We start from the raw sequence: 14,183 nt of genomic DNA on the forward strand, positions 1-14,183 counted from the left end.
CTGAAAACATTTTTCACTGTAAACGACCTGAGTGGGACATCTTCATTTAACCACCATCTTTGACAGATGTATACAATGACTTGTTCCTCATCCTTTCAAACTCCAGAGACTCCTATACTGTACTTCTTTAGTGTCAAATGTGGCACTACAGTGTCTTAAGTTTATTTTTTTAAATCTTTTTTAAATTATAATCTCATGTTTCAAGTAATTAGTGTCTAAAGAAATGTGAGTTCAATTGTAAGGGGAAACAAATAACAAACACCATAACATTTTTTGGTATCAAATCAAACTGAATGAAAGATATGAGGCATAAAGTCTTCTAAAATATGATATTTTACTCTCAATGTGGTTTTACAGTAGTGGGCATAAAAGGGCATCTCAATTCAAGTCAATGATGGCATAATGGGTGGACTGGCAGCCATTTTGAGTGTACCCATGCCAGGATGTAAAATCAGGAAGAATCCCTTCAATCTGTGCTGTGATTTGTTGAGTCAACTCAACTGACATTATAAGAATACACTCCATTGCATGAGCCACATCAGTTAGCATCATTTTAATGAACATTTTACATTACCACAGCACTCCAGAATCAGTTGATGGAACATTCCAAAATACCATGGAAATTATTGTATCATAACACCAGGCAGCCATTGCGAGTGTACCCATGAGTTTACCAGTCAATTGCCAGGGTTAGCGCTTCCAAGTCCATTCTATTCATTCTTATTTCTATGAGTTTTCATGTCATTGTGTCTCCAGTGTTCTGAATCAAATCACACTGTTGTTCTCAGAGGATTAGGAACTGGAATCCCAAACGGCCATGTTACATCACTCTATCAACCAATCAACCACACTCCTCTCACTGCTGCATTCACAACCGTATTCCACTTCACCATCCAGAACAGTTATTACAATCAAACCAGAAGCGATCAATCATTTCACCCTCAGATCTGCTTTGACTGAGGGATCTCTGTTAGACGATCTAAAAGCAGACCACCTTCACAATTCACTAAACTTTAGTCACCATATCAGAGACACAATATCAGGCCTCTCTCACCCATACATGGGTTAACACTGGGCCTGCAGCCATTGAGAGTTAGGAATAGGTTAAACGGCATGATCTATATCATGTCAACATATCTCAGCTGAGTGATAACCATATTTTGCTGGTTATATCATATGGAAGCTGCTTGTGTTGAAATGTCCAGTCATTTCCCCACAAGAACTCGGGCAGCCACATTGGATTCAACTATTAAAGTTGAGGATGCATTAGATTGATGTCAGATTCAGTTTCAGTTCATTATGATTCACGTGACAGGTATTGTTTTGTTGTCCCAAATTCCAGTTTAGTTCGAAGTCATATTGATTGAGAAGACAGCTCCGTTTTGCTGCGTCGTCATAGTCGTCTGGCTGGTTCTGGCGACCCCTGCTGTCAAGTCACTGTTTAGAGAACTGGATGAGGTTCCTGTTGATCTCAGCCACGTTCCTACACCCTGGGGGAGGAAAGACCAACAAAACATTAGTGTTGCATTGTTATGAGGTTGATGTAATGATAGCTAAGGATTTTTAATCTCAGACTGGAAAAAATATAATTACATATGTAGAATCTTAATTTATTACTAAGAATTTTCTTGCACAGCAGGAAATGCAAATGTGTAGTGTATTTGAGGTTTAAAAAGGCTTCTAAACTTTGTCATTTCCACTTCGAAAATTCAGACTTGATTTCTTCTAACGAAAAATATATCAACCCCTACAACAATGTCCATTAATTATAATCCACATAATAATTCACATTTCCTATTGCTGTAGAATTATTTTCCTGTTGTAGCAAACTGCCTCAAATGAATATCCTTCATTTATATGTAAGAAGTTTTGTTCCTCACTCACCAGACAGAGCCATTGACAGACGGAACTCATCGTTGAGGATCTGTAGTACCTCCCTCACTCCCTCCTCACCCTGAGGGAACAAACACAGGCAGCAAGACATTCGTTACTCTCAGTATCTTAACTTAATAGGTCGATGACACACAACGTTAATAGTTACTTTATAGGCAAGGCCCCACACGGCTGGCCTCCCAATGAACACACACTTGGCTCCCAGAGCCACGGCCTTCAGCACGTCACTACCGGTGCGAATCCCCCCGTCCAGATACACCTCGATACGCCCTTGCACCGTATCCACGATCTCAGATAGGGCATCTATCTGTGTGGTAGATAGAGAGAGCAGAGGGAGGTAGAGAAGAAAATCCTACTTAGCCATGACACAAAGGACAGTTCATTTGAGGACTCCTACTGTACAACAATGGAGGTTAAGCTCTAGGGGAAGATCTCAATTGCATACTCCTCGCGTCCTCTCTCCTAGTCTCCTAGCCTCCTTCTCAAAACCCATTGAAGAAGGTCAGAGAGGAGGAACTGGCATCTCATCCAATGGGTTTTGAGAGAGAGGATGTGAGAGAGGATGTGAGAAGTATGCAATTGAGATCTTCCCTTAGAGTTCCACCTCCATTGTTGTACAGTAGGAGGCCTCAAATTAACTGTCCTTTAATATCACAATTTCATTAACTAAATATTGTTTGGCTTGCTGATTGTAGAGTGAAATAGAGGGGACATGAGGACGAGGTGGTGTAATTTGTCCCGTTCTTACCGTGGCGGGCCCTCCGTCCAGCTGGCGTCCTCCGTGGTTGGACACGATGATACCCTGGACGCCGTGCTCCACGGCCAGCTCAGCATCCTCCTTGGTCAGGATGCCCTTGATGATGATGGGCAGGCGGGTGAGAGACTGCAGCCAGTATACGTCCTTCCAGCTGATGGAGGGGTCCAGGGTGTTGGAAGGGATACCATACTCTTCAGAACTCGCAGCCTCCTACAGACATAAAATGCAGTACACAAACATATACAGTACAGTAACATATACAGTACAGTAACATATACACACAGAGGGACGCCTCAGGGGAAATGCAGCTACTGTCTCTGTACTATGCGCACTATGGGCTAGTTTCCTGGACACAGATTAAGCCTAGTCCTGGACTAAAAAGGACTAAATGTTCAATAGAGATTCTTCATTGAAAGTGCTTCTTAGCCCAAAATTATGATTAATCTTTGTCCGAGAAATGGTTCCAAAATGATTTTACGGTTAAATCATTACTGTTAAAAATATTTGATCTAGAAAAGAAAGCAAAAAATATGTTTATTTTACCATTACCTGGATGACCCCGTCAAAGTTTTTGACCTTGAGGTGCGGCGGGAGCTTGAACTGGTTGCGTATATCGTTGCGGCGCTTCCCAGTGTAGGGCACGTCGACGGTGAGGACCAAGGCTTTGTATCCCAGGGCCTCCACACGGTGAACGATGGACTCAGACAGCTTCCTGTCCCGGTACACATAGAGCTGAAACCAGCGGTAGCCGTTAGGCGCTGCAGCCACGATCTCCTCCACAGAGCAGGTGGAGTAGGTACTGGTGATGTAACACGTGTTCACTGCCTCCGTACCTGAGGAAAGAGAGAGAGATTCTGAGTTGATCACCGCTAGGATACTCTGTGACAACAAAGCTATTGACCTGCAGAGCTCAACCTCTACAGCTGTTAAACCCCTCCTAGTGCTCACCCCTGGCAGTAGCCATTTCACCCTCGTGCCAGGCCAGGCAATGGAAGGCAGTGGGGGCGATGCCCACGGGGAAGCTGATCTCTGTGCCCTGCACCGTGGTCCTGGTGTCACTCACTGACACGTCCCGTAGAATCCGTGGTCGCAGACGGATCCTGGGACAGAGACAAATTGATTATTTTGAGTCACATTGTTACTGGATCTTCCTAGCACTCCAATTTGACGTGTGGTGTTGTTGAGTGGTTTTTGTGACATTGAATTGTATGTCTTGTAGTTTACAGGACAGGGAGAGGTACCTACCGTTTGTAGGCCAGCAGATTGTCGTCCCTGGTGCAGCACTCGTCTGCTCCGGCTGCGTAGTAGTCCCAGGTTGCCTTGGAGAGGTGCTCTTTGGCATACTCCTCAAAGTCTGTGAGACATACCATAGCCATCTCAGCACAGCGGATCCCCTCTCTGTGGGATATATGATCACTGTCAGGGACAGCAGATGTAAAGCAATGTTATCAATATGTCAATTACACTATCAGGTAAGCCTGTATTAAAAGCAGAACTGGAGAAATAGTTATGGCATTGATGGAGATTTAACACAGTAAAAACACTGTACTTTGTTGTGAGCTGAAAGGAGTTGTAAATTGTGCAATTGAAACACAAACAATAACTGCAAACAGCTTCTGGTGCATATTTCACAAGAATACAGTGTGGAAAATGTTGTGGTGTCACCAGAACCTGGCTTTCAGGACTTTCGACCCAAATGATTTTGGCTCAACAGCGAGTCTTTTGCGCTGCTGGGATGGTGAATAAAACTAAGCTACACTGCATTACACACTGCATTGGAAATACAGCTGGGCTTGGGTCTGTACGCACAGAGATGACCTCAAATAACCTAAAGTTAATTACGGACACAATACATAACTAGCCAACTTGTCAACACACATGTTTTTTGCAAATATGCCTACTGGACTAGTACAATACTAAGCAATTATCACAACAGAGAAAAAAAATCTACACAATCAAAATGCCAGAAAACATAACAGTGCAGTCATATTCATCTTTTTCCTTTTCTAAAAAATAATTACACCAGCCTATGAATCTCATTGTCTTAATTTGAGTAGTTTAACTATTATAGACCCCCCCAGAGGAAGCTGACGCCACTACTTCTTCTTCTATGATATCATGGCGGTCCACAAACAAACGTTTAAGGTGCATGCCGCCACCTACTTTGCTGGAGTGTGCAATCAATCATGGTCTGCTTAATTCTGTACTACTAAGAAAATAACATTTAAAGACCAAATAAATCTCTACTAACTTCTACCATTTCAACAGTAACATATGTTACCCCCAATAACTATTTTGTCGTATCCACTATAACCTTCAACCTGGCATTTGTGCTTTCCACAAACCGAGTCGTGTTGATAACCTTACCAATGAAAACTATGTTCACTACCAAAGTGTCAAAGTGACACAGCACATTCATTCCACCAATCTGTTTTACAGCCTCTGCATATGATACATCATGAATGATTCTATATCTCTGAGCCTCTCTCTGCACCTGGCATCCACCAAATGCTGCACTATGTTCCCCCCCACAATTACATCACTTGACCTTCATATTGCTTCCACATTCACCGTAATCATGTTCCCCTCCACACTTGGCACATCTCTTCTTTCCTTTACACTGAACAACTACATGACCCATTCTTTGGCATTTAAATGCTGCCATGGGGATGGGACAAATTCTCTGACATTGAAACTATCTGTACTTTTCCAGGTAAAACCTTTTCAAACCTCAGCAGCACTGATAAGCTTTCACTTCTTTGACCCTCTTTTCTACGGCTCAACCTTTTGGCCTCTATCACTCTTCCTCCGTTCACATGTTCTTTAATATCATCTATGGACATAGATATTGGGACCCCAGTGATGACTCTCCTCAAGCTAGCATAAGCACAAGGGACATGGCTTTCAATCTTCTTCCAAATAAGCTTTTCCATTTGCAGAATCTTCCCTTGCCAAGCCTGGCTACCACAAAATATTAGCAATGTACCTTTTCCAATGAACTGGGCTAGTTTAACTTCACCTATCTCTTTCTCTACGGCATTGGATAGGATAGGGTGTATGCCAGTATTTCAATGTAATGTCCTGTCCTAGAGAGCAAATGCACATTTAGGTTTCATCTCCGAAGAATGACGAAGGCTATTTATACATTCACAAATTAGGTGTTGGAATTTTCATGTGGAGTTGATAAACATCAACAAATAGGGCACTGACAGCTGTCAGTGTAGCTTGCTAGCCTGCTAACCGTATATAGCTGATTATACATATAATTGGTTATATAGTTATTTCCCAAAGGGCAGCGCACAATTGACCCAGCGCCGTCCGGGTTTGGCCGGGGTAGGCCGTCATTGTAAATAAGAATGACATGCCTAGTTAAATAAAGGTTCAATAAAAAAATTCATACAAAATAAATGTCTTACTTCCCATTCTCTTTGCTGATGATACCAATTTTATTTTATCACACAAGAATTTTGATTCACTAATTAATGAAGCCAATTTTCTGAATGGTTTCAGATAAACAAATTATCTTCAAATGTTCAAAAAAATCTAACTTTATTGTATTCACTAGTAAGAACAAGAAATATTGTAAAAAAGAAAAAGCCAGAATCCCAATTGGTGGAACTGATATGGATCAAGTCACACCCACTAGATTCCTCATAGTTCTTATTGATGAAAAGTTGTCCTGGAAAGATCATATTCAGTTGGTCTGCAGCAAAGTGATGAAATCTGTTGGTGTCATCAGGAAGATTAATGGTTTGGTTCATCAGTCTTGCTTCCTTACTCTTTACTATAGCTTAATTTACCCATATCTCATTTACTGTTATATTGTCTGGGCCAGTACATATGCCTCCTACATACAAAAATTACTCATCTTACAAAATACATTTGCAAGACTGGCCACCTCCTCTAATTACCTGGCTCTATCTGCACCTTTAAGAAACTCAAAATATTGTCTATATACGACATCAATGTACGCCAATTATGCATTTTCATCTACAAATACTCATTCCTTAAAAACAGTTTACCTAACCCCTTCCATGGATTCTTCCAGGTTAATTTTGAAATTCATCTATATAACACAAGACGCTGCGATAACCTTCACCTTCCCCTCTGCCACACCTCACGTAGTCAGTTCTCTATCAGATACAGAGATACCATACTCTGGAATTCTTATCTTCACATTGCCAAAATTTCCTCAATAACGAAGACTGGGGGTCAGCCTGATGAACCAAACTACTCAGTAATCTCCTCCATATAGCCCAACTCTCACACACTCACACCCCGACACACACACACACACACACACACATTTCAACAAAACATATACTGTTTATTATTTTTTGTGATTGCTAATCGGTTTATTTGTACATTTATGATTGGTGGGTTTTGTTGTTTTATTTTTGTACTTATTGTATATTGTTTTGTGGTTTTTATATAAGCCTTTGGGCTTCCAAACCCACCTGCACACCATTTTTTTATGAATTTGTTTTTATCTGTATTGTTGTATATCACTTATTTTCTTTGGTTAAATAAATGTAATCTAAACCTAGCTAGCTAGCTGTCTTGCTAATCTTATCTAGCTAATGTTATCTGTTGTCGCTGTGTTTTTTTCAAAAGATTAGCCAGCTGGCTCTATGACTGGTTCTGGAGCTGGATTTGTCATAGGGAAAACTTCCCACAGATGGAAACCACTGCTCCATCTTTGTCTTTGCCATCTATTGCTATTTTAAGTTTTGGCATCCTCCATAAATTGCAGCCGTGAATCTGCCATTGAAAGAGTTATAAAGAATAAGATGAAACTCTGGTCATATTGATAACTATTGAAAGATACGTGTTTTTCTACATTGTAATGGACATGGTGCAACCTTTGGTAGGTAGGCTGCAGTAAAGCATTTTATACTTTAGTCATTTATCAGACACTTTTATCCAGAGCAACAGTGCATACATTTTCATACTGGTCCCTGTAGGAATCGAACCCACAGCCCTTGTGTTGCAAGCACCATGCTCTACTAACTGTGCAACACGGCACCAAGCAAGCCCATGCTCATGGTTCTTACAGGGGAAGTTAAATGATAGACTACAATGACTTTGCTCATGATCATGCACGCCGCAAATGACATGTTCAGTAATTACAGTGCTTTCAGAAAGTATTCACACCCCTTGACTTTTTCTACATTTTGTTGTGTTACAACAGCCTGAATTGAAAATAGATTAAATTTAGATTTGTTGGTCACTGGCTTACACACAATATCCCATAATGTCAAAGTGGAATTATGTTTTTCAAAAAGTTTACAAGTTTAAAAATGAAAAGCTTAAATGTCTTCAGTCAATAAGTACTCAACACTATTGTTATGGGAAATCTAATTAAGTTCAGGAGTAAAAATGTGCTTAGTCACATAATAAGTTGCATGGACTCACTCCGTGTGCAGTAATAGTGTTTAATATGATTTTTGAATGACTACCTCATCTCTGTACCCCACACATACAATTATCTGTAAGGTCCCTCAGTGAAGCAGTGAATTTCAAACACAGATTCAACCACAAAGACCAGAGAGGTTTTCCAATGCTTCGCAAAAGGGCACGTATTGGTAGATGGGTAAAAAAAGCAGTCATTGAATATACCTTTGAGCATGGAGAAGTCATTCATTACACTTTGGATGGAATATCAATAGATCCAGTCGCTACAAAGATGCAGGCGTCCTTCCTAACTCAGTTTCCGGAGAGGAAGAAAACCGATCAGGGATTTTTGTAACGGCAATTGTTGAAGAGAGTAGACCAAGGCGCAGCGTGGTTAGTGCTCATCATGAATTTATTAAAGCTAGAACACTTTGACCAAGACCCCGACAGCCAAACCGTTCTGTCAGGTACTAAACAGAAATCAACTACCCACAAACCCCAAAGGAAAACAGGCTGCCTAAGTATGACTCCCAATCAGCGACAACGATGTACAGCTGTCCCTGATTAAGAGCCATACCAGGCCAAAACAAAGAAATACAAAGCATAGAAAAAAGGACATAGAATGCCCACCCAAATCACACCCTAACCAAACCTAAATAGAGACATAAAAAAGGCTCTCTCAGGTCAGGGCATGACAATTTTACACTGAGGCCAATGTAGACTTTAAAACAGTTACAGAGTTTAGTGGCTGTGAAAGGAGAAAACTGAGCATGGATCAACAACATTTGAGTTACTCTACAATACTAATCTAATTGACAGAGTGAAAAGAAGGAAGCCTGTACAGAATACAAATATTCCAAAAAATTAATCCTGTTTGCAACAAGGCACTAAAGTAATGCTGCAAAAAATGTGGCAAAGCAATACATTTTTGTCCTGAATACAAAGTGTTATGTTTGGGGCACACTCCATATTTTCAAGCATAGTGGTGGTTTCATCATGTTATGGGTATGCTTGTAATTGTTAAGGACTGAGGAGTTTTTCAGGATAAAAAAGAAACAGAATGTAGCTAAGCACAGGCAAAATCCTAGAGGAAAACTTAGTTCAGTCAGCTTTCCACCAGAGACTGGAAGATTAATTCACCTTTCAGCAGGACAATACCCTAAAACACAAGGCAAAATCTACACTGGAGTTGCTTACCAAGAAGACAGTGAATGTTCCTGAGTGGCCGAGTTACAGTTTTGACTTAAATCTGATTGAAAATCTATGGCAAGACTTGAAAATGGTTGTCTAGCAATGATCAACAACCAATTTGAAGAATTCTGAAAAGAATAATGGGCAAATATTGCACAATCCAGGTGTGCAAAGCTCTTAGACTTACCCAGAAAGGCTCACAGCTGTAATCACAGCCAAAAGTGATTCTAACATGTATTGACTCAGGGGTGTGAATACTTATGGAAATGAGATATTTCTGTATTTTATTTTTTATTTTCAGAGTGCCCCATGGTGGCGTGGGATTATGGTATGGGCTACAGACAACGAACACGATTGCATTTTATTGATAGCAATTTGAATGCACAGAGATACCGTGATGAGATCCTGAGGCCCATTGTCATTCCATTCATCCACCGCCATCACCTCATGTTTCAGCATGATAATGCATGGCCCCATGTCGCAAGGATCTGTGCACAATTCCTGGAAGCTTAAAATGTCCCAGTTCTTCCATGGCCTGCTTGCAAATGTCACCCACTGAGCATGTTTGGAATGTTCTGGATCAGACTATTCTCAATTTAATCTTGTCTTTACTAATATGTACAATTAGTTTCGATTTAGAATGATCAATTATCAAATGGTCAGGAACAGGGGCAAAGGAAAAATACATGTCATCTGTATGCACTGGAATTAGAGAATGGATGCAGCACGCTTTCCCACCGTCTGTTTTTCAATGATGCCTGGTAGGCTACTTCGGTTTTATAGCAGATCATGTGCTTAATATTAGCAAGCTGACAAATAGATATGAGAACACTTATTTAAATCCAAGCATCAACTACTGTGTGAGGAGCATGCTCTGCGCGACAGGTTATATTCCGCCCAAACTGTATACCATGGGCCCTCCAACCCTGTTCCTGCATCTACCCAGTGCTTAATTTGGGAAACCAAGTCAAATCTGTTTCGTTGAGTTAGGCTTGAAAACAACATTCACAATTACCATGTTTTACACTCAGTTTCAACCTGCTGTTGAACTTCTTTCTTCAAATTGATCATCACAGTGGGGTGAGTATTAAAAGTGTGATACTGTTTTGATGACAAGTGCTTGATGTGACTTTTGATAGCATTTGCATTGACATCAGAGTGGTTAGAGGGACAATATAGTGCTGAGTACCAGGCCATTAGGACCTGATGGTAGTTAGCAAGTTGGGTACATACTACCAATGCATGTCCAGAGTGCATAACAGGAGATTACTGTGACTCAATGGTCACATGAATTGTACTGCGGTGTCATGACTGTGGTGTTGACTCATGACTGTGGTGTTGCGGTAATACTGTGACTAGAACAGCCCTAGTGCAAAAACACAAGTTTGCACCCACTATTTTAATTTGCTCCATGGCTCAGGCGGCCAAGTGGACACAAGGCTGTTTGGCTCATCTCAGTCATGAAGGGGAAGAACTTTGCAGCTGTTTCTGATTAATAAACAACGCCATGCTGGTGGATGGTAACATTCAAATTAAACTCAGCCCTGAAACTAAATGTAGGCTGAAAAGAATTTGGATATAATAGCATAAGAAAAAACACTGCATTCACATGGATTTGCAGGAAGTGTTCAGGTCGGATTTGTCACTTAAAGCGAAAATATATCATACTTTGACTAAAACGATGACTCATTGATTTAAATCGTTGTGCAACAGCATGGGTAAGTTCTGGCCATGCTCTTTCAGTAAGAAAAAGTGGATTTAGACTGGTCTGGACATTTAACAGGCAGTATACATTTTTTTAAATAAATGTATTCATCTAGTCATTGTCATTTCATGAAATGTCAATCTGCGAAAAAAAAGAAAAAAAACTCACATCAATAGAGGTGCTCATGTGAGCAAAACAGCTGAAATGCAACACACACAGCAACGTGTCAAATGACATTATGAAGGGTCTACTAATATCATTCTGATACAACTAATCACTCTAGTCCTCAGTGACATAGACACACACAAATCCATTCAGGAATGTCTGGTTAACAGAGCAATGCAGCTCAGAGTTAGATCTATTCCAATTGTGTGATTGTGTGCTTTTGTGTGAGTTAAATAAAACTATCATAGAGATTAACACTGGCAGTGAGTGTGACCCTGCCGTGACCTTTGGCGTTATTGTGCTTACAGAGGCTGGAATTGTGCTGATGGCACAGCAAGCCACAGAGAAGGGAGGGGGGTTGCACATTACATACTACAGCACAGATGGGGACATACATACTAGGCCTACACATAAAACACACAGAATGTGGCAAGCCGCAGCATGGTCAGTAACACACAGCACTACAGTACATGTATAGTAGGGTGGTCAGTGACTTACCACAGACCTGGAGTACATTGCACACAATAACTTGAACAACTACTGTAGTCTACATACCAAATTATCACAGGGTTGTTAGTGACTCCTCAACTGACATAGGTTTATCTTTGAGTTTACATGACAGAGGTTTTTATTGTGCAGTTTTATCTGAGTTTACTGTATGTCACTGTATCTGACAGTCACTGAGTTCACCTGTTGACCTGAGTAACCATCTATGGAGAACCACTCACCGTTTACAGCTGGTGCTCATTGTCTCTGAATGAACTTCAATACTCCTGGCAGAGTCATAACCTGGAAGAAAATTAAGATACTCATTATTTTTCCCCAGATTGAAAAGCCAAAAAAATATAGTCAACCTCCAATAAAACAATGCCAAAAAACACAAATCCTAAAAACTCAATTATGCTAATTGTTGTGCGGTGTGTGTAACTTTTGACTGTACATCTCCCATGCTGTGATTGACAACAATGTGATCTATGAACACCTGAGGGCAGTGCAATACAGAGTAAAGGGATTATAAACAGAGCTGTTCAATCTCTACCTGTATAATATGCCAGGCTATCACACATTCAATGAGAGAACATGACATGTACAATACCTACTGTTCAGCAACAGTATACTGTATACTGAGCTGCCATTCAAATGAAAATGGCTGTTGACATAATACTGTATCTCAAATGCATAGCGGCCTACTGTAAAACGATTCATGTTGAATTTTGAGGCCTTCATTAAAAACCTTTAAATGAGTTGTTTAAACAATGATCATACTATTTCCCCTCAATTATGTCTTCTATAGAATTTGCAAGATAGACTTGCAGGTAAGGTTCAGATCCGATCAGTTCTAAAGTAATGTTTCTCCACAAATATCAGTCACGTTCGATGAACATGATGTTAAATGAATGTTAACCTGTGTCCTATAGATTGTGAATGATAAGTTACCTCCCTCTCTACACCTGTCAATGTGGGTCATTTCAGCGCTCTCAGTGGGACTTCAAAGCACATTGTTATGGTACATTTCTAGAAGAGCAGCTGTGTGTATTATAATAAACGTCTATGGAAAATAGCATACATATAACAGAAAATAAAATGACCTTTTGAAAAAAATTCAAGGTTTGGTTTACTGTAGATCACATCACATGTAAATAACTATGACTTCAGATGTTTTGATATTTATCAAAGAAAGCAGCTACATATCAGTTCCCAAAGATACAGGCAGTGATGTTGTTACTGAGCAATGTACATCTTGTTTTGTTTTTTGTTTACAGTGTCTTCTCCTCTCTCCCTCTCTCTCTCTCTCTCCCTCTCTCTCTCTCTCCCTGTCTCTACTATGTTAATAGATGTAGTCCTACAGTAGCTGATGTAAAAAGGCCCTGAGGGCAACCACACAGGAGGAAAATGTGAGGTGTCTTACCTTGTCCTTTAACCTGTCCTAGTTTGCTCTCGTAGCCTGTCACCTCTCATATGACACAAGTGTGCAGGGCAGGACAGTGTCAGGGGCAGGGCAACTCTAGCTCCACTCACTCCATTTGGGAGAATTCCTTTGATACCGCCCCCCACCACTCATTCACACACACTGGCTCAATACTAACCTCCCCTGTCAGCAGTATGGGGCCCCTGTTCTCTCTTTGTACATGCCTGATAAAGGGGGGCAGATAGGATAGCATAGCAACCCTTCTCTTCAATTGTATTGATGGGTGTATGGATGGATGGGTAGGTGACTGAATGAGTGAGTGAGAGTGAGTGGGTGAGTGACCGACAGTCACATTACTTACGAGACAGTGTGCGTGTGCATTCATGTGTATCCTGTCCTCCTGGTTACAGTTGAATGACTACCGCTTTTTGGATTCTTGATTCATTATTGTCTTAATTTTTTCATGTGCACAGTACCCCGTTGACTGTAAATCATTACTGTCAAAGTCCTCTGGAAATGTCCTACAAAGGAGGCTGTATACCCACACTACACATCTTTTCACTACATAGAAAGGAGGATGGAGTAGAGAGAAAGAGAGCGAGAGAGAAACAGAGATTGATTGACACAGAGAGAGAGTGAGAAAATAAGAGTGAATTCAATAAATGTCACAGTGTCTGAACTTGCCACGAACGTAACAAAACTCCCTGAAACGTTGTTCAAGCGTTCTAAAACAGCAGTGGGTGTAGTGGTGCTAAATTAGATTTGGTCTCTCTATTTCATTACTACCTTGGAATTCGGTTTATTCTTAGTCAATTTTACCGCTGCAGTAACAGAGCCAGGTCTCTTAAAACAGCTCTTTGCTGAGTGTTTTATTTTGTTTTAATTCGAAGACTGTGAAGGTGCAGGCCAGGGGCTGGGGGTTGAGACTGGGGTTGGGACTCCAAAGCTTTGGCCAAGTCTCACACGTTGGCGGCCCCTCTGAGGGCCATGGGGAGGTGGCTCTGTTACCTGCTCTAAGTGACGTGTAAATTGTGTTATTCCACAGCTGGCTCTGATGCCTATCACTGCGTCTATCTCGCTCCCAACTCCTCAGACACGTTAGGAGAGGAGGGGAGAAAACCTCTTCCACATGCTGTCTCTCTCTCAGGCTATTGCTTGGCTAGTCCAGA

At 40.9% G+C, this 14,183-nt stretch overlaps 1 protein-coding gene across 3 annotated transcripts; it reads right to left on the minus strand.

Moving 5' to 3' along the window:
• Positions 1-538: 538 nt before the first annotated feature.
• On the minus strand, positions 539-13,174 carry hao2 (hydroxyacid oxidase 2 (long chain)). Of its 3 annotated transcripts, none has more exons than XM_014174059.3 (9): positions 13,015-13,174; positions 11,834-11,894; positions 3,896-4,048; positions 3,599-3,750; positions 3,194-3,483; positions 2,642-2,860; positions 2,042-2,200; positions 1,885-1,954; positions 539-1,490 (listed from the first exon to the last, which is right to left on the minus strand). In XM_014174059.3, exons 2-9 carry the CDS (start codon positions 11,851-11,853, stop codon positions 1,435-1,437), a joined length of 1,119 nt encoding a protein of 372 aa, XP_014029534.1. In that variant the 5' UTR covers positions 11,854-11,894; positions 13,015-13,174; the 3' UTR covers positions 539-1,434. The 3 variants fall into 3 exon arrangements, with proteins under 3 accessions (XP_014029534.1, XP_014029531.1, XP_014029533.1); XM_014174056.3 differs by having other exon boundaries at positions 3,896-4,066; XM_014174058.3 differs by having other exon boundaries at positions 3,200-3,483; positions 3,896-4,066; positions 13,015-13,173.
• Between the last annotated feature and the right edge of the window lie 1,009 nt (positions 13,175-14,183).

Source organism: Salmo salar, chromosome 25, assembly GCF_965601325.2.
Source record: "Salmo salar chromosome 25, fSalSal1, whole genome shotgun sequence".
Lineage (NCBI taxonomy): Eukaryota > Metazoa > Chordata > Actinopteri > Salmoniformes > Salmonidae > Salmo > Salmo salar.

Excerpts from the sequence above, each read along its gene's own strand:
- hao2 (XM_014174056.3), bottom strand. The coding sequence starts at position 11,853 with ATGAGCACCAGCTGTAAACG. Across the intron at positions 4,067-11,833 it reads ATGAGCACCAGCTGTAAACG|TGATCATATATCCCACAGAG; the intron begins GTGAGTGGTTCT and ends TGTCCCTGACAG. Across the intron at positions 3,484-3,598 it reads TGAAATGGCTACTGCCAGGG|GTACGGAGGCAGTGAACACG; the intron begins GTGAGCACTAGG and ends CTCTTTCCTCAG.